Source organism: Rhododendron vialii, chromosome 1a, assembly GCF_030253575.1.
Source record: "Rhododendron vialii isolate Sample 1 chromosome 1a, ASM3025357v1".
NCBI lineage: Eukaryota > Viridiplantae > Streptophyta > Magnoliopsida > Ericales > Ericaceae > Rhododendron > Rhododendron vialii.
The window spans coordinates 39,569,880-39,586,921 of record NC_080557.1 but is presented as its reverse complement, the minus strand read 5'-3'; the positions used below and the strand labels follow the sequence as shown (position 1 = coordinate 39,586,921).

The window sequence follows — 17,042 nt, the reverse complement described above, 5'->3', positions numbered from 1 at the left end:
GGGTCAAATAGCATTCTGTGCGTCAGAGATCGAGAGAGAGAGAGAGAGAGGAGAGAGATGAAAGAGGAAGGTTTTTTTTGCCACGTCGGATGCACTTCTATGGTGCTCAATAGTAGTATGGGAGCACCATACTCCTAATAAATATGAATTATTGGATTGAAAATAGGTAAATCACAATTTTTGGATCAGAACCATTAACAAAAAGTACAGTGGTCTTGTTAAAAACACGACGATTTTATGAATTTTTGACCAACAAAATAATAGTTGATACTTACCACATAAATAAGTTCCATATACTACTATTCACTTAGGCAATACATTTAAGTTTCTTATACGGTTACACTTACCATTTACTAAGGCAAGAGTGAGATCTAATCGTTGACATGAAACAATCAGATTCAACGATTCAGGAACAATGGGATTACGGTGCTCCTAAACCGCTTGGGAGGTTGGGAGCACCATAGCCGGACTCTGTCGGATGTGAAGGTTGGGACGAATGATAGTGTTACACGTGGGAAATGATGACGTGGTTTGTTTTAATTTGAAAAATCGGTCTTTCTAACTTCCGTTCACTAGGCGGGCGGAGAATAATAAGTATGTAAGAACAAACAAACAAGTTTGGATAAACTTACCCCAAAAAAAAAAGTTCAGACATTAATATGCATTTTATGGAAATTATTTTTTTCGTATATCAATCACTTTTTACCTATTAACTTATGCCTAATACGCGGAGGTTAGCATTTTTCTTTTGGGATAGAAGTTGATAAAAGTTGTATTCTGTTCCTTTATTATCGATTGTACCAAATTCAACCTTTTATTTTTATCTTCATCGAGGTGATGATGTCCGTTGGCATCATACTTGGGTTGAGTTCTTGTAAATTTTAATTATTTTTTTATTTTGTGCATTTTGTTCATTTTTTAAAAAAATTTGTTATATTTGTGTCATATTTTTTGGATTAATCATCCATCTCGACGAGAAGAGTCTAAAAAGTACTAAATTGTAATCTAAAGCAAAAAAAATTCACTAAAAACAAAAAATAGTATTAAACAGCTATCTTATTTGTCTAAAGTGTTGTTGTATTTGAATTTTTTCAATGTCAGTCCATATGTTTATACTTTTCCGATTCGTCTCGTCGAGAACAAACAAAAAGTTACGAAAAACAAAAAAAAAGTTTCAGACATTTAAGTTTACAAGAACGCATCCTTAGTTAAAATGAAGAGGCAATTGGGAAAATCATCCCATGGAGTCGAAAATAAAACTCGTGGTAAAGTACCTGGACAGTTTCTAAAATTTCTCAAGCCTTTTGCATTGGGTTTTAAAAAATTTCTAAGAAAACAGACCCAGCATTCAGAGAAAAATAGACATATCTTTACTCTACCGGTTTGGGTTGCAAAAACCGGGACGGTTATTGCGGTTTGCCGGTTTAACCGGATTACTTTGGCAGTTTTGCAAAGTTAGTTCGGTTTTGTAAAATTAGTGGCCGTTTTTGGGTTGAACCAAACCGGACTAGGGACTAGTTGGTGGGTCAATCAGTTGAACCGGCCAATCTAATCTGATTTTTAAAACATTGCTTTAGGAAAAAAATTAGAGCAATGTCATGGAGACAGAACTTCGTGCGTAGATTTGAATACGGGAATACCAATGTGACTGGAATCTTCTGATGCAGGTGAATCTCAAACCAAAAATTTGAGGAAAAAGATTAGAAAGAAAAATTTTGAATTGTGATTACTGGGTAGTGAAATCTAGAACGTGAAAGTAAAAACGTAGTAAGTATTTTTAGCATGTCTTTCACAAAAATCAACAAATTTTGGTATTTTACCATCTCGTTCACAGTAAGTAACATTTTATCAACAAAAACTTTTTTTTGCTACAATAACTCTTCTCACAAACCCATCTACAACTTATTCGTGACCGGAAATAACTTGACATTTCTTAACAACTTCTTCACTACTGGAAACACCTAACAACTTGATTGCTAGGAATATAAATTTTTTCTCACAGCTTATTTACTATTGGAAACACCACCTGAGAGGAAAAATTTGAGATTGTAGTTTTTCGTTTTGACATTTCACTGTAGCCAGGTGAATCAGAATATTTTTGAAGACATCACAATCCAAAAGACGAGGACCCAGACCACCATCCTCACTATTCACTACTGATGCTTTGAAAATACTGAGACTTGGGTATTATCAAAAAGCTCAGGTCAGAAAAAAAAGAGTTTCCTCATGACTTAAGCAACTTTCTTTTTTAAGTTTTCTCGTAAAAACATTTAAATGCATACCTTGTCGGTTTGGACAGGTCTTCCACGGTTTTCATCTTTCATGTCCAACAGAAAGATACTATAGTGATAAGGAAGGTTGGGACACTAAAAATAATGCAGCAATGAGTTTGCTGCAGCAGCAAATTAAAAGACTAACATTAATGCTTTTATTCTCACTGTTGGTAGAGGAAAGATCCTCACATGGAAAATCCTCAGAGAGGATCCATGTGTTAACTGTTGTAAATTGTGGACAATTACCTGATTGCTGCATTGAGAAATGATAAATAATGGAAATCAGAGATCGGAAATTCAACACAAATAGGTTTAAAAAATTAAACACCATAAACTAGAACCACCATTTAACAAGCACCAGAATAGCAAAATCAGATACAAGAACTATTTAAGTATTCTGAAATAACTGGCAAGTAATCTCTCCATGCTACATCTCACAGAACTACCAAAACTTGGGTATTATATTGGTAATACGAAGTCTACTACTAGATCGCCAAACATTAACATCATAACATCACAATGCTGAAACACGACATGGCTCTAATCTCTTCACCAGAGCAGTGACAGCTACAAGCTTGGCCTCTCCGAAGGACAAACGACAACGGATTAGAAGAAAATTGGTTGCCGCCTCTATGTGCTACCATGCTTGGCCTTTGAATGAGACTCAAGGGCATTGTCCGAGTTGAATGTTCTGTCAAAACATGAAAATACTTTCAGCTTTACTAGTTCGACATAATAGGAAGAAAAGCTGAGGGTTTTCATAGCGCAAACCGATACCTGTTGCAGGTTTTGCAAGAAACTTTGCCCTCAGACTTTGGGGTCTGCTCCTTCGCCTTGTTGCTATTAGCTGCTGGAGATTTTCCCGTCTTTTTTGAAGGGTGGGGAGTTGCTGTATGACCACCACCCTTCTTACCATCTGCACCGAAGGCAAACAGACCATCTAAGCCTCATCTCTTGAAAAGGGATACACACCAAATGCAGTTTGCCTAAATATAGAATGCAGAGTTGACCTAGATAATATGTCTCTCTTCAGGAATGCACAAGCAGGTAAATTAGTAGAGTTACTAGAGTAACAACTTAATCAAATCAAACCAAACCGACACAGTAAAAAATCATCATATCATCAGCATCTCATGAAGGAAAATGCCAACCTCAGCCCTACGGGTGGTGGATAATATCTAAAAGGTGCATATACCTGTGAAAGTGTATAAATATTTGTTATCGAAATCAAACTTATTTGGCATTATTTGAACATTATCCTTTGCATACTAGGTGGAGGATAGCAAGACCCTTTCATGAAAGCCGCATTGTAATCAAATTCCTTTAAAGATAATGGAAGAGCACCAAAAATTTGAAATCAGAATGCAACAATCTTTAACACCTACAGCAATTTAAATATGGAGAACACTGCATGATCAACACTTAAAAGCCCGGTTTCTCCTATACAATCCTCCATTGTAATTTCATAAAGTAAATTAACATATCTTCAACAAATTTCAGGTAAATAAAGCTGTTCAAACAAAAGAACAAGTATAAGCCATCCTTTCAGCTTGCATCGCATAACTTTGTTCAGTGCACGAAGATCTAATGAATTATGCACAAAACTTAAAGACGATGACTTGGAATGTTCTCCAGGGGATTTTTGTAGCCTCTTCTGGGGATAATTGTCGTACATAGATAAGAGTTTTTTGTTGTTTTTCTTTTTGGGCCTGTTGCTTAAGGCTTGGTTTTTGAGTTTAGTTTTGGTCTTGCATGACCTCTATTAAGGTGCTGTTTTCCTTCGTTGGATTGGTTTTGTATGTGCTAGGTCTGTTAATGAAAAGTACCTTGACCAAATAAAGGGATACCTACTTCTGGGACAATTACACAATTCACAACCAGAAGAGCAGTGCCAAATATGCACACTTATTTTGGTGCCAAATATAAAGTACATGAACAAGGAAAAAATATAAGGGTGAAAGTACACAAACACCCCCTCAACTATCACTTTTTCTCGTAAACACCCCCTCAAATTTAACAGCGCCCATGGAGACCCCCTCAACTACTGGAAACGAAATAAAGACAAACTCCGTTAACGGAATGGATAAATTGACGAATATACCCTTTTTATATTATACTCTTACATGAAAATTTCAAAAAACCCTGAAATTATTTACCCCACCCCTCCCTAGTTCTGGTTTGGGGAGAGAGAGAGAGAGAGAGGAGGAGGAGAGTGATCGGCGACCACCATCACCGCCACTGGCAGCGCCACCAACGGAAGGGAAGCTTCGACTCCAGCCATCTCCTTCGATATCACGAAGCTGAGATTCGAGTGCTGATATACGGTGCTCAATTTCGATCTTCGATGACTTCAAGCTGTCGATTTCGCTGCGAATTCAAGATGCTTCGGCTCCGTTCGACTCCATGGCTCTTCTCTGCAGGGACTGTGGAAGTTCACAGGGTTTGGGAATACGGATCACTCGCCCCACGCTACAGTGCTTCTCCTATCGTTGACTTCCCGGCGAGTTTCTCGGTGGATTCTTGGAATTTTTAATGGCATGTATATATGTGTGTGTGTGTATAGGCATATGTATATGTGTGTGTCGGCTGGATTGAATTTGTGAGTTTCAACTTCAATTTGTTGATTGAATTTGATTTGTGGGTTTAATTTTAAGGTTTGATTTGGTTCTTAAGTTGGATTTTGTATTTGTGGGTTGAGGTTTGTGGACTGGTTTTGTTCTCTGTTGAATCAATTGGGTTTGTTTTCTCATGGAAGGCCATGCGGAAGGCCACTAATAGAGGGTTTTGCTAGGATTGTGCAGAGAGAGAGAGAGAGAGAGAGAGAGAGAGAGAGAGAGGGAGGATTGATTTGGAATGCCCAATTTGCTGACATGTGACCTCCCAGCAAACAATTTTGAGACGGAAGGGTGTTACTTGGGTAACGGGAATAGGTGAGGGGGTCTCCATGGGTGCTTTTAAATGTGGGGGTGTATATAAGAAAAAGTGATATTTGAGGGGGTGTTTATGTACTTTCACCAAATATAAGAGATATTACCTGTCTTCTGGGGTGTATCTAACTTCACTTTCTTTGCAGGAACAGGTGTTTTGGTTGCAGATTCTGTTGCCCTCTTCTTGCTGGGGCCAGCCTTCAAAATTAAACATCAAAAGCAGGTTAATAAAAATTAGTGCAGGAATAGGTCACCACAATGTCAAATTTTCCCATAGCCAAACCTTCGCCTCCGCCTTCTTAGGTGTCTCCTCCTCTTCTTCGTCCTCCGAGTCATCTCCATCCTCAGAGTCATCTTTGTCCTCCACATCATCCATCATGTCCTAAGCAACAATCAACCATGGAAAGTTAAAACAAATGGGCACACTATTTCCAAACAGCTCAAAAGGGGATATCATAAAAAAGAGTAAACATGGAAACTACAATAATATACGATGATGTTGCAAAATCAATAGCCGCACAGCATATGCCACAAATATAGACCTATTTATCTGCTTGAACTTGCATTGAAGTGCAAAACTTTTAAAACAAGTTATGCAGTTAACCAAAGATATGGCCGAAAAAAATTAAGAAGTCAGCAACCACTTCCATATTCCTACACAAAATAGTCTTCAATGGTCCATATTTTATTAGAAACACTGAAAATTCAGCTATACGCGGTACACATTTGGGCACAGTATTTAAAGGGAGTTTAAGAAACCATTAAGTTTCCAATGTGGATAAAAATGCAAAACAATCTGAAAGCATGAAAGAGAAAAATTGAAGAGACACACAAGCCATGAACTATAACAGAAGAAACAGTGTTTCTTATCTATGTTTACTCAAAGAACTTTTGATCCCATATTACCAGAATGCTGTTAAGGCTCATTTAAAACAAAACTACAAGGAAATTTACCATTCCCAACAAAGCCACAATTTCTAACCTCTTACAAAAGTTAATTCTCCATTAAGCCATAACTTGCAATGATTTAAAGCGAAATCTTCCTAAAATATTCAAAATTATGACATGAGATTTTAGAGGTACAAAAATCAGCATCATGATCTGCCGGTACAATTGTTTACCCCATTACGAACCCGGATCTTTTGACATCATGCCTGCTCACTAACAATTGAGAGCAATGGTTAAGGCCAGCATAGATTATTCTGCAATGTCTTGGCAGGTGAGAAAGAAGAGAGAGGAGAGAGTATAAAGAAAAAAAAGTAGAGAATAGGGAAAGACTTTGTTATCATCAGTTATTTTCTTCCCCGCTAAACTGATCCCTTGAGTGTCCTTTGAATTAATTTTTTTTCTTCCTAATTCGTTGCATTAAACTGGGACAAACAGCGAACATGCTTGAACCTTATGCAAACAATAAGAAACATGCATCTTCATAAACACTGCTAGCTTTAAGTTAGCAGTTACTCAGAGAATACAGCCCATAATCATAATCAAACAGTACATGATAACTCAGCAAAGTAAACTGTATAGAGGAAAAAGTAATTTAATTGGCACATGAAAATAGAGATCTCTCTCAGCTTATTCAAGCTATAAGCAAACCATACAGATAATCAGTAAACTAAAAATTCTCTGAATTACCTCATCATCTGAGTCATCTGAGTCGTCATCAGAGTCATCTTCATCAGAATCGTCATCTTTTTCTGGTTCCACAACAGTCACCTTTGGCTTGGCAGAAGATTCAGGTTTAGCAGCTTTGGGCTTGGAAGCTGTTGGTGCGTTAACTTTAGCTTCAATTGTTCCTAAAAAATGTCATAAGCAGAAACAAATGTTACAAGTTACCAATCTGAAGATATGAAAAACTAGTGAACCAACTAAATACTAAAATCTACCATTCCCAGTGATTCCTACAGGCAAAGGAAAATCTTCATCCTCATCTGAACTCTCTGAACCTGCAAATAAAACGTTTAGCAAGAACCATAAAATGAAAGCTGTTGATTGCTGATAAAGCAAAAAATGTCTTAAAACTCACCAAATCCTTCCTCGCCATCGGTGGAGAGCAAAAACGGTCAAGGAAACAAAGTTGATATGAAAGCCGAACATTGATCAAAAAGAAAAAATGAAAACAAAACACATCATCAAGATGGCTCACAACCTAGAGTTTGATGTCAATCTCTGAAGTAAAATTGTAAGAAGAATTAAAAAACAAATGAAGGAATTGGTATTGGATTAGCATGCAACATCAATCCACAAGATTCGTACTTCTACTTATTCTTCATGAGAACCAATCAAAGAGATTTATGCTCACAACATGCCAACCAAATTATTTACTTATTTAAGAAGAAAAAAAAAACTCAAAGCCATTGAAAAGCTATTAGGTACCAGGTCAAGGTAATAAAATAAAGGAAATAAAAGTTTGACCAGTATGAATTCCAAACCCAATCATAAAGCATCTTTAGTGTGGCAAGTAAGCAATAGGAGATTTACAACATCGGAACTTGTTCAGGGAGAAGATTCAAAGTCAACAGAATTAAGTGAGCCTCTGACTATCACCAATCTGGCATCCAAAATATATGATCTCACGTCACAGCTCAGGCAGGGATATCCATGCTATAAGCATTAGCAGTAAGAACACTAAAATTACATAGACACAGATAAATGGCAACACAAGTACTCAAAGACGAAGAGGAATGAATGTGAAGGATATTCATAAGGGTTCTCCGCAGTATATCCACAAAAGTAAACACTCCCATTCTTCCAATCATGCGAGAGCTCAAATTCTCTCTCAAGGACCAAATCAAATGAAACCTGAGGGAATTTCTCCCCAGATAGAGAACCCACAACAAACATCTTGCCATTAATCTTCAGGCGAAGTGGGACAATGTCATTTCCCTTTTTTCCCTCACCCAGTGCTGCCTGGAAACAGCAAATGTAAAACAATAAATCAACTCTTAAATTGGATCTATAATTTTACATTATCAAGATAGTAAATCAGTTACACCAAAGTAGTGAATGCATTGATGATGACCTGTGAAATATGTATGACTCTGCCATCCTCCGGTTCGACCTTAAGGGGCTCTCCAGCTTTGACTTCAACACCTTTAAGAAACAAGACATATTAACAAGGTCGATGACTCGATATAGATATATATATATATATATGTATATATATATATATATATATATGTATGTATGTAAGAACAAGGAATTTACTGAAACCATTGTATTGCAATACATAATCCAGTTTTAAAAAGAAACAAAAATTAGTTTATTTTCATAATTAATCGCAAAAGACCCAAACGCCACTTTGTACTGTAAGCTCTCAAAAACAAAATAGCGAAAACAGAACAGCTGGATAGAATTTGTAACATCTTTCCATTTGAAAAAGGTAACAAATGACCTATTCGTATTCAATATGTTCCTGTAAATACCAAATCAGAGTAACATACAACTAATTTTGGTGTCACTAGTTTTAGGAGCAGTAGTAGGGCATCTCAAGCCCTTAAGTCAGTGAGTGAAAAAACACCTTACACTCCCACCATTCCATGACTCAAAACCTTACTTACAAATTCCTTGACCTTCACCCAAAAATTTGAAGGTAATTACGCTACAAAATTTATGACTATGCCATCAATGAAGCATTTACCCAAATTATATGTATAAATTATGTTTGCCGAAACGTAGGGCTTCATATCCTCAGATTTTAGCAAGAGCTCTTCAATCATAACAACAAAACTATGAAGAGACCAAACAAACGTAGCCTAAGCAAGTAAGCGCTTTATTGCGCTCTGAGAAGCATCAATAAACATGTGGCGGGATTCAAACGTTCTCAATAAGGGTTCATAAAATGTTTCACATCGGGGAGAAAAGCAAGGTTGTTAAAAGGCCCATTCGTAAAAGCTTGTACAATGGCTAATCACATATCTTCACAGTAACAACCTAGAGAGAACCACGGGGGTAACTAAAATCGGAATAAAATTAACTGAAAAGAAAGAACGAACCACGGGGGTAACTAAAATCGGAATAAAATTAACTGAAAAGAAAGAACGTCAAGGAACAGTAGGATTATTTAAAACGATGGAACAAATAATAGTAACAATCAAACTAGTAACTGATATTTCGATCAAATCCCTGACTAATGTCCGACATAGATAGAAAATACGCGAAAACCTTAATTTACTCTCTGCAACCTCAACAAAATCATTCACCGTCCAAACATGAAACATATGCAAGCAAACATGATCGACTGAAAATAATAGACGCCGAAGAGACGATGGCTGTAGAATCTCACCCCAGAACTCCATTGATGCTGACGGAGAGGAGAGAGAAACTAGGGTTTTTGACCGAAACTGAGTGAGAGAGGAAGGTTTTGGGAAGAGGAGAAGCGAGAGTGGGGTTCGAAGGGGATTTATAGCCGAGGTGCCGCCAAGGTATGGATGAGGGCTAGGGTTTTAGCAAATGGAGAGAGAGATTTTCGGCTAATGATGATGGTTTGTGGGATAGCGGGCCTCTCGGCCCTGTATCGTACGAGAATTTGGCCCAACGGGCTCTCCCTTGGGAAACAAGAAGGGCTGAAAGCATGGTGGATCGTAAGTGTTGGGCCTACGGGGGTCTAAGTGAAAGAGAAAGAGAAATAGATAGAGAAAAATTAAGGGAAAATGACGGCCAATGACGTGTTTTGATAATTAATACCCGTCAAAGACATTTTCAGCATTAACAAAAGTTCTCAAAATGTCCTTGGCGGGTATTAATTATCAAAACACGTCATGGGCCGTCATTTTTCCAAAAATTATTAGAGACCGTGCCGAGTGGTTTGAAGACCACAAAACAAACAAGGCCTTGACCGAAAAAAGAAAGACAAACAACTAGAGTCTCTCGTAGGAAACTCCCACCAAATCTGTCGCGAGGAGATTCTTCACTTCATACGATTTTGTATACCGACTTCGACCAAATTTTTTCAGCTCGTAGAAAACATAAGAGAGATGCAAGTTTTTTCCCTTTTGATAAGCTAGAATTTTGTTTCTTTTTGGAACCAGGCAAATTTATAAGTGACCACGCCCAAACACACCCTGCAACAGGATACAAAAAGAGCCAAGCTACAAAACGGAGGGGGGGGGGGGGGGGGGGGGGGAGGGGAAACCAAAGCACTCTAAGAGACATCTCTAAAAAAAATTGAATCTGGAATCCCCCAATCCGTATAGATGTTGAGGTTATCCACTGTAAGAAGTAAGAACATTCCTCCATGAGCTTAAACAAGCCTTGACTTCTTCAAGGATTTGAAACAAAACTGAATCAGAGTCATGCCCAATCCGTTGAAAGATACGCTTATTTCTCTCCCTCCAAATGTCGTAAATAGATGCAGCTAGACATAGCTTGAACAGAGAGGCCCTAACAGACTTATTCTTGCAGGAATGGGAGCCCCAAGAGACTAAGCTAGAGACCAATCATGAGTGAAAGAGCCCAACCTTGCCCTGACTCCTAATCAGGCCCGTGAAGAAAATTGGCAGGAAAAGAATAAGTGAGGGCAAGGTTGACGGTCGAATTGGTACCCCAGAGATTAATCAAGACGTGCATTCGGTCCGTGACATTCTAAGTAATTCAGAGAAAGGAGACCCTACTTGGCATAATGTGATCCCTCCCTTGCGTACCATTGTCCGCATGCTTATCCGGTCCACCCAAATTTAAATATCTATGTAGCTTTAAAAAAATCATACGCTTGTTTACACCCATTTTTGGCCAAAATTCAGGAAATGGATTTACGGGTTAAAAGGTAGCCTCGAGGGTCGAGGCCCTAGCCTTGAAAGACCTTACGACCAGTTGCCCACGAATTAGGGCCGGTTCTTAAGAAATGATGGGCCTTCCATATAGGCTTAAATCAGTCAAAGGCCTAAGGCTTGAATCAGCCCACCAGGCCTGAGTATTTCATCCAGGCCTAACCAAAATTTCTAGAAGTAACAAAGGCCTAAGAAATTGGCCCAAATCGGTAGAAGCCTTGGTTTTCTCACCAGGCTTGGGCTCAGAAGGCTTACATTGGGCAAAGGCCCATGATTTATCAACAAGTTCAGGCCCAATTGATGAAAGACCCACTGCTTAAGAGCATCGTTAAAGCCTTTAATGAGCAATGAGGGGGCCTTAAGCTGCTCACAAGTAGCTCAAAGGCCTTAAGCTGCTCACAAGCAGCTCACAAGGAGGGCCTAGAATATTCCTGATAGGCAGGTCTGGGTAAGCTGCTCACAAGCAGCTCAATGTCTGAACTGGTGGGACCCCATTCTTCAGCATGAAGCAAGGCCAGAGACAGGTGGCGCACATGCAGCCCTTAGAGCTGTTGGTGAATGATTCATGCAGACCTAAGCAAGCTGCTCACAAGCAGCTCATCCAGGTCTGGTTAATCCTTTGTTTCTGGATCCTTCTTCCGTGAAAGATGAACCTCAGAGGATTTAGAGGGCCCACAAGTATGCAAGGTCCAATAAAATGATAAGAAAGGCCTGGTGAAGTATTGGTCTGCAGCTGTGGTGGGCCCGAAATAGCCTGGATACTGCAGAAACTGAAATTTACTTTGCCCTTTTTCAAAGTTTTATGCAAAAAAGAAGGATTTTTCAGGCCTTTGCCCTTTTCTTGGAGTAAAAGGCACGTTTTGTTCAGAGAGCAGCCCCTCATTGGTGCATTTCGAAGCTGCTCAAGCTCAAGCCTCTGATAGAAGGCCATGTGGCAGCCTTGCATTGGAGCATTTTGAAGCAGCTCAAGGCCTGTAGCTCCTATAAATCACAGTTCTGAAGGCCTTGGCCATGGTCCACGACCAATCAAGCCCACGGCTTACCCAATTTATCTTTCAATTGTCTTTATTTTGCCGTTCAATCTAGCACGGACTAGATTTTATGTCATTTTATTTCCTTGTACCCAAACTTTGTTAACCGATTAATAAAGTTTGTTTTCGTTCCTTCATTACCTTTCAGTCCTTTCCTTTTCTTTTAACCATTTTCTAACAACGGTTAGGAAATATTTAAGTCCTTATCCAGCAAAGGCGAACAACGAACCATCACGAGGCCTTACCCTTTTGGCCTAGCACCATTGTTTGAAAGAAGTCAGATTTTTGAGGCACGAAGGCCTTGAAATACAGTTTGGACTGCAATCCAGTCCTGACACGCCCGCGATTCCAAGCCATTTGGTTTTTGCACTTTTTGTGGAGAAACAACGCTATGATTTTACCTTGTGTTGTCCAACAAGTTACAAAAAAAAGAAAAAAAAAATGGGTGAAGTGTCGATATCGAACTTTTGGCATTTGATTCATAGAATCATCCATGCAATACTTTTTTTTCTCTTAAAAAAGAAAAAATTTAGTAATATTTTTTTTTTGATGAAGGTCAAGAGGTAATTTCACTTAACAACTCACCTAGGCAATTGTTGACTAGGGAGAGGCTCAGTGAACCTTTTAAACACACACACCCAAACCCAAACTCAAACTCCCGATGTGGGAACCGAAAAAAAAAAAAAGTATAGGTTTGTGAAATTAGCACATTCTGTTTACCGAGTTGGGCAACAAGCTTAACATCTCCTTCAATTGGCTCCTTTTCCCCTTTAAAAAAAAAAGGAATGTTGAGGAGGTCCCAGCTGATGAAAAACATATGCCAACCCCCCCCCCCCCCCCCCAAAGCAGTAGAGTACCTGTTGTATCGGTGGACGGAAAAGAATGGATCGATATCTGACTAGTTGCCGATCAAAAAAAAAAAATATCTGACTAGTTGGTGATATATATGTCTGTCGCTTTTAAAGGGAGAAGAAAGACGATAGTAACGTGATAAGCATGAGGAACTCGAGTCCTCCACGGATTAATTAATTCAGGCGTGCTATAAGTTTTGACCCGGATAAGCAATAAAAAAAAGTGTGAGGCACGCGAGGTAGATCTGGAGCTCTGGCTGGTGTTCGATAGTGGCGGAGTAGCGGCAGCGGAAATACGGAAGTGCGGCCGCGACAAATTTGGTGTGCTTCCGCTTGATGCAGAGTACTTTTTTCTTGCATTTTTCGTGCAAAAACACCAATTATGCTTGTATAATCACTTCTTTTTTTTTTAAGAATGAAATTCATTTTATAGATCCATACTTAAATGTACACTACACGACTCAATGGGGACCATAGGTACAAATTTTTGGGGCTCAAGGTGAAAGTCTTGCTTGCCTTTGCTCTAGATTGACAATGAGCAATGGTATAAAAACAAGTAATATATGCGTACACGGTTTTTGTACCTAAATTATGTTTGCTTTAGTACGCAAGAGTCATTCACTTCAATCTAAACAGTATAAAGATAAACTTCAAAAAACAAATTAAGTAGAGGTAGTTTTAACAGTGATCCCACTATCATCTCTGTAAAATTATAGTCCCGTCCCTAAATAAGTGTCTGGCGCGCAAACTTAGCCTTACAAAAGATGCATGTTTTTCTTTAAAAAATCTAATTTTTTTCCACAAACAAATAAAACTCATTGCCATATATTGATTTATGAAAAAAAAATTGATTTTTTTAACGAAATAAATGCATTTTTTAAAGGCCTAGATTTGTGCACCGGACACTTATTTAGGGACGGAGAGAGTATAAATACTGTTGCTGGCGTTATTTGTACACGAGTCCTGCTACCGGTACAGATTTTTGTGCACAGATTTCGTTGTGGGGCCCACCACGGGTCCCACACAAATCATCCAAGCCGTTCATTAAATGTAAAACATTTTTTCAAGGGTCCCCGTAAAAAATATGCTCAATCCAATACCTATAGGTGCTTCATCCAACCATCTAACTTTTCATTCAGATTTTCGGATAATGAAAAGTTATACGATTGGATCGAGCATCTATAGGTATCGGATTGAGATTATTTTTTATGGGTACCCTTGAAAAAATATTTTACATTTAATGAACGGCTCGGATGATTTGTGTGGAACCCGTAGTGGGCCCCACAACAAAATCTGTGCACAATCTGTGCACAGATTGTATGTGTTTGTAGACTTTCTGTTTGTACACAGTTTCTCCAAGTCATTTTTATAACTGGATGTTCGGATCAGATTACTCGCAGTTCGACTGATTTTGAAGTCCTAAAATATACGAGCTCGCAAATGCAATCTCATGGAGGACAAACATAAGCTCTTTGCAAAATTCTGCATTGCATAAATATTATTGCAAGTTTTTTTTTAATGAAATTGAAAGTTGAAAGCTGGAAAATGATCCTTATTCCTTAATATGGAGGACATAATTGACATCGCCCTAACCTCACAAATATATGGAGGACATAATTAACATCGCCCCAACCTCACAAATAGTACAAACTGATTTCAAACCTAACATATTCACAAGACATCGGATCCCAACAAGGGAAAAATAACTAATAAATGAAACATAGGCTGAGATCGAAGCCAAAGACTCTTTCAGAATGACAAGAACTTGAGCCAAGGAAGTCCACCCTTGTTGGCCTTCTCAGCTTCTTCAGAACAGGACACGGTCGTCGCCGCAGTCACGCCGTCGCCACCTCCACCACTTGCGGCGGCGGGCGAGGGCTTTTTCGGGCACAGGAAAAAGTTCCTTGACCCAAGCGCCGTCAGCTGCTCCTCCCGATCTAAACCTGATCCACAATAAAAACACGCCGTCAATCTTGACCGTTCTAAACCTCTCGAGCAACTTTTTTTAACGGCTGATTTTTTTTAAACCGATATTCAACCGGTATCGTGAACACCATTTTCCACTGAAATCGGTGTTCATTTGAACGTAGTCGATCATAGTTGGAAATGTTGTGTGGGAATTATATTTTCAAGAAAAGTCGAACAATGAATATAAATTTTATTTTTTGGTACGTGGTCGCTTGACGAGGATTTTTACAGAAATTATAAACGTCTTCATACTGATGAAAATTTTACTCCACAGGAATTTGTATAAAGGGTGCTGAATTGATTTATTCCTTGTGTGTAACATTTTCTGACAAAAATAAACAAAGAAATATTCTTTTCCCAATATGAGAGGAAAAATAGTAAAGAATCATCTTTTTCTGGGAAAATGATTTTCACATTTTCTTTTTTCATAAATGCACTCCACTTTTTCTCTAGTAGTGGAAAATCACACATTAAAATTTCACTAAATAAAAAAACGAGTGAATTTATTATAAAAAAAAGAAGAAGAAGAGAAAATCACTACTCCACCTTTTTCTATACCAGAAGTTAAAGAACACTATTTACTCTCCGTTCCAAATTCCCCAAACTTTTTTGGGTAACCGTCCGTTTTGCAAGCAAAAAACAAATTTATGAGATTTTATTTTGAATAAACTTTAGACTAACTTTTTCTTCCCAATGAAATCTTTAAATTGGTGTAATAATGAAAAATATCGTGCTAATACATTATTTTTTGTGCACAAAAAGATCGAGCAGAGGGAGTATTTTGCAAGAAAAGTTTTTCAATAAAAAAAAAAAGCTTTGATTGTTGATCCAATAATTTTCTTTGACAACGGGAAATTTAATTTTTCATGATTTCTCTTCCTTTCCGTAAAACTGAACAGGCCGATAAGAGAGTTAAAAGAGAAAGGGCGCTTACTTTCTAAGCTAAATTGGGAATAATGGAGATCAAATCCAGACGGATCCGTAGCCGGCAAGATCGGCCGCCGTCCTTCCTTCACATACTGCCGTAGCGCGGCCGCGATCAAATCACCAACAGCAGATTCCGGCGACATCACCACCTGCACGGCACCGAGGCTCCTCTGAATCGTCACGTTGAGCAGCAACTTCGTCAGCCTCGGCCGCTGCTCCTCCGTCGCCGCCACACCGCCCATTCTCCTCCCGCCCGCAAGCAAGTCCGGCACCGTCCTCGGCCTGATAATAACCCGCTCCACCATCGCCGGCCCCGGACTGCTTCCGTGGAACGACGACGCTCTCTCCCCCATCATCTTCCCCCTCCTGCCCTTCTCCTCCGTCCCCCTCCTCTGACTCTTCGAATTCGGCATCTCGTATATATTATCTTTAAATTATATATTACACCAAGCCTTAAGTTCTAATCAATTCGGATTAAGGGGATCGATTACACTACGGGCAACCTCAACCGGCGGTAACGGAAGAACCTGGGGCGGGGGAAGCCGAGAGCAGGGGAGGAGAGGGGGCTCTCAGGTTCCCGGTCGACGGCAGCTATCATAACCAGAATGGTCCAGCGGTAATTACCGAGGAAAGAGAAGGGCGTTTGCGGAAGGGGGAAGAAGCAAAGGTAGAGGAGGATTTGCACAACGTTGGTGGTATGAATACATTGTGTATATATAGGGAGAGGACCGTGAGGTTGAGGGTGAAGATAAGGGTAGGCATCTGGGAAGGCCCTGTGATTCTTCACATCACGGGGGTAACCTGTTTGGCCTGTTCTAGGGAGAGAGAGAGAGAGAGAATGCGGTTGGCAATGCAGCTTCGCGGTTAGGCAGCATTTTTGTCTTTTTGCAATTTTTGTTTTTCTTCTCGTTTTTTTTGATTAGTTTTTTCTTCCCGTTTTGGTAGTACGGAGTAGTATTTTCCGCGTATGAATATATTTTTATCACAAAATACGTGGAAAGATTAATTTGGCTTGCATGAATAAAATAAGGAACTAAAGATGTAGAGAAAAATAGTATAAAATTAACATTACTTTTCTTAGAATTTAGTTGCACACACACATACGTTAACTTCTACTTTGAATTTTAGACTTCACATCTTGCCAACTTTGCACAACTATTATTCTATCAATGTTACAAGCGTACTACCCGTGCTATGCATGAGAGCAAGATAAAAATTATATTGCGATAATGTTATTTATAGCTACTGGTAAAGTCTTGTTATATTATTTACCCCTCATTATTTATTGTTTAACATT

At 38.9% G+C, this 17,042-nt stretch overlaps 2 protein-coding genes and 1 long non-coding RNA gene across 7 annotated transcripts; 1 reads left to right on the top strand and 2 right to left on the bottom strand.

Annotated features, from left to right (window-relative positions):
* Positions 1–2,569: 2,569 nt before the first annotated feature.
* Positions 2,570–9,647, bottom strand: LOC131333266 (histone deacetylase HDT1-like). Of its 4 annotated transcripts, XM_058367738.1 has the most exons (11): positions 9,486–9,647; positions 8,223–8,293; positions 7,902–8,110; positions 7,227–7,246; positions 7,087–7,146; positions 6,836–6,996; positions 5,574–5,582; positions 5,484–5,537; positions 5,308–5,398; positions 3,051–3,189; positions 2,570–2,964 (listed from the first exon to the last, which is right to left on the bottom strand). In XM_058367738.1, exons 1-11 carry the CDS (start codon positions 9,496–9,498, stop codon positions 2,904–2,906), a joined length of 888 nt encoding a protein of 295 aa, XP_058223721.1. In that variant the 5' UTR covers positions 9,499–9,647; the 3' UTR covers positions 2,570–2,903. The 4 variants fall into 4 exon arrangements, with proteins under 4 accessions (XP_058223721.1, XP_058223696.1, XP_058223713.1 ...); XM_058367713.1 differs by having other exon boundaries at positions 5,484–5,582; XM_058367730.1 differs by lacking the exon at positions 5,574–5,582 and having other exon boundaries at positions 5,484–5,561.
* A 3,700-nt stretch (positions 9,648–13,347) lies between these two features.
* Positions 13,348–15,983, top strand: LOC131333261 (uncharacterized). The gene is made up of 3 exons (XR_009201759.1): positions 13,348–13,565; positions 13,777–13,810; positions 14,201–15,983. It is a non-coding gene; the product is annotated as an uncharacterized LOC131333261 (long non-coding RNA).
* Positions 14,322–16,583, bottom strand: LOC131333251 (uncharacterized). Of its 2 annotated transcripts, XR_009201758.1 has the most exons (3): positions 15,753–16,458; positions 14,484–14,793; positions 14,322–14,443 (listed from the first exon to the last, which is right to left on the bottom strand). XR_009201758.1 is itself a non-coding variant. In XM_058367693.1 (2 exons), exons 1-2 carry the CDS (start codon positions 16,156–16,158, stop codon positions 14,600–14,602), a joined length of 600 nt encoding a protein of 199 aa, XP_058223676.1. In that variant the 5' UTR covers positions 16,159–16,583; the 3' UTR covers positions 14,322–14,599. The 2 variants fall into 2 exon arrangements, 1 of the variants encoding a protein (XP_058223676.1); XM_058367693.1 differs by having other exon boundaries at positions 14,322–14,793; positions 15,753–16,583.
* Positions 16,584–17,042: the final 459 nt, after the last annotated feature.

Bases quoted from the DNA above. Each gene is read 5' to 3' on its own strand.
- LOC131333266 (XM_058367713.1), bottom strand. The intron at 8,111-8,222 runs GTCATCATCAAT...TGCTGTTTCCAG, and splicing joins GAGTCATACATATTTCACAG to GCAGCACTGGGTGAGGGAAA. The intron at 7,247-7,901 runs ATATCCTTCACA...TTTGCTCTCCAC, and splicing joins ACTGCGGAGAACCCTTATGA to CGATGGCGAGGAAGGATTTG.
- LOC131333251 (XM_058367693.1), bottom strand. From the start codon at position 16,158: ATGCCGAATTCGAAGAGTCAGAGGAGGGGGACGGAGGAGAAGGGCAGG. The intron at 14,794-15,752 runs GTAAGCGCCCTT...ATTGTGGATCAG, and splicing joins TTCCCAATTTAGCTTAGAAA to GTTTAGATCGGGAGGAGCAG.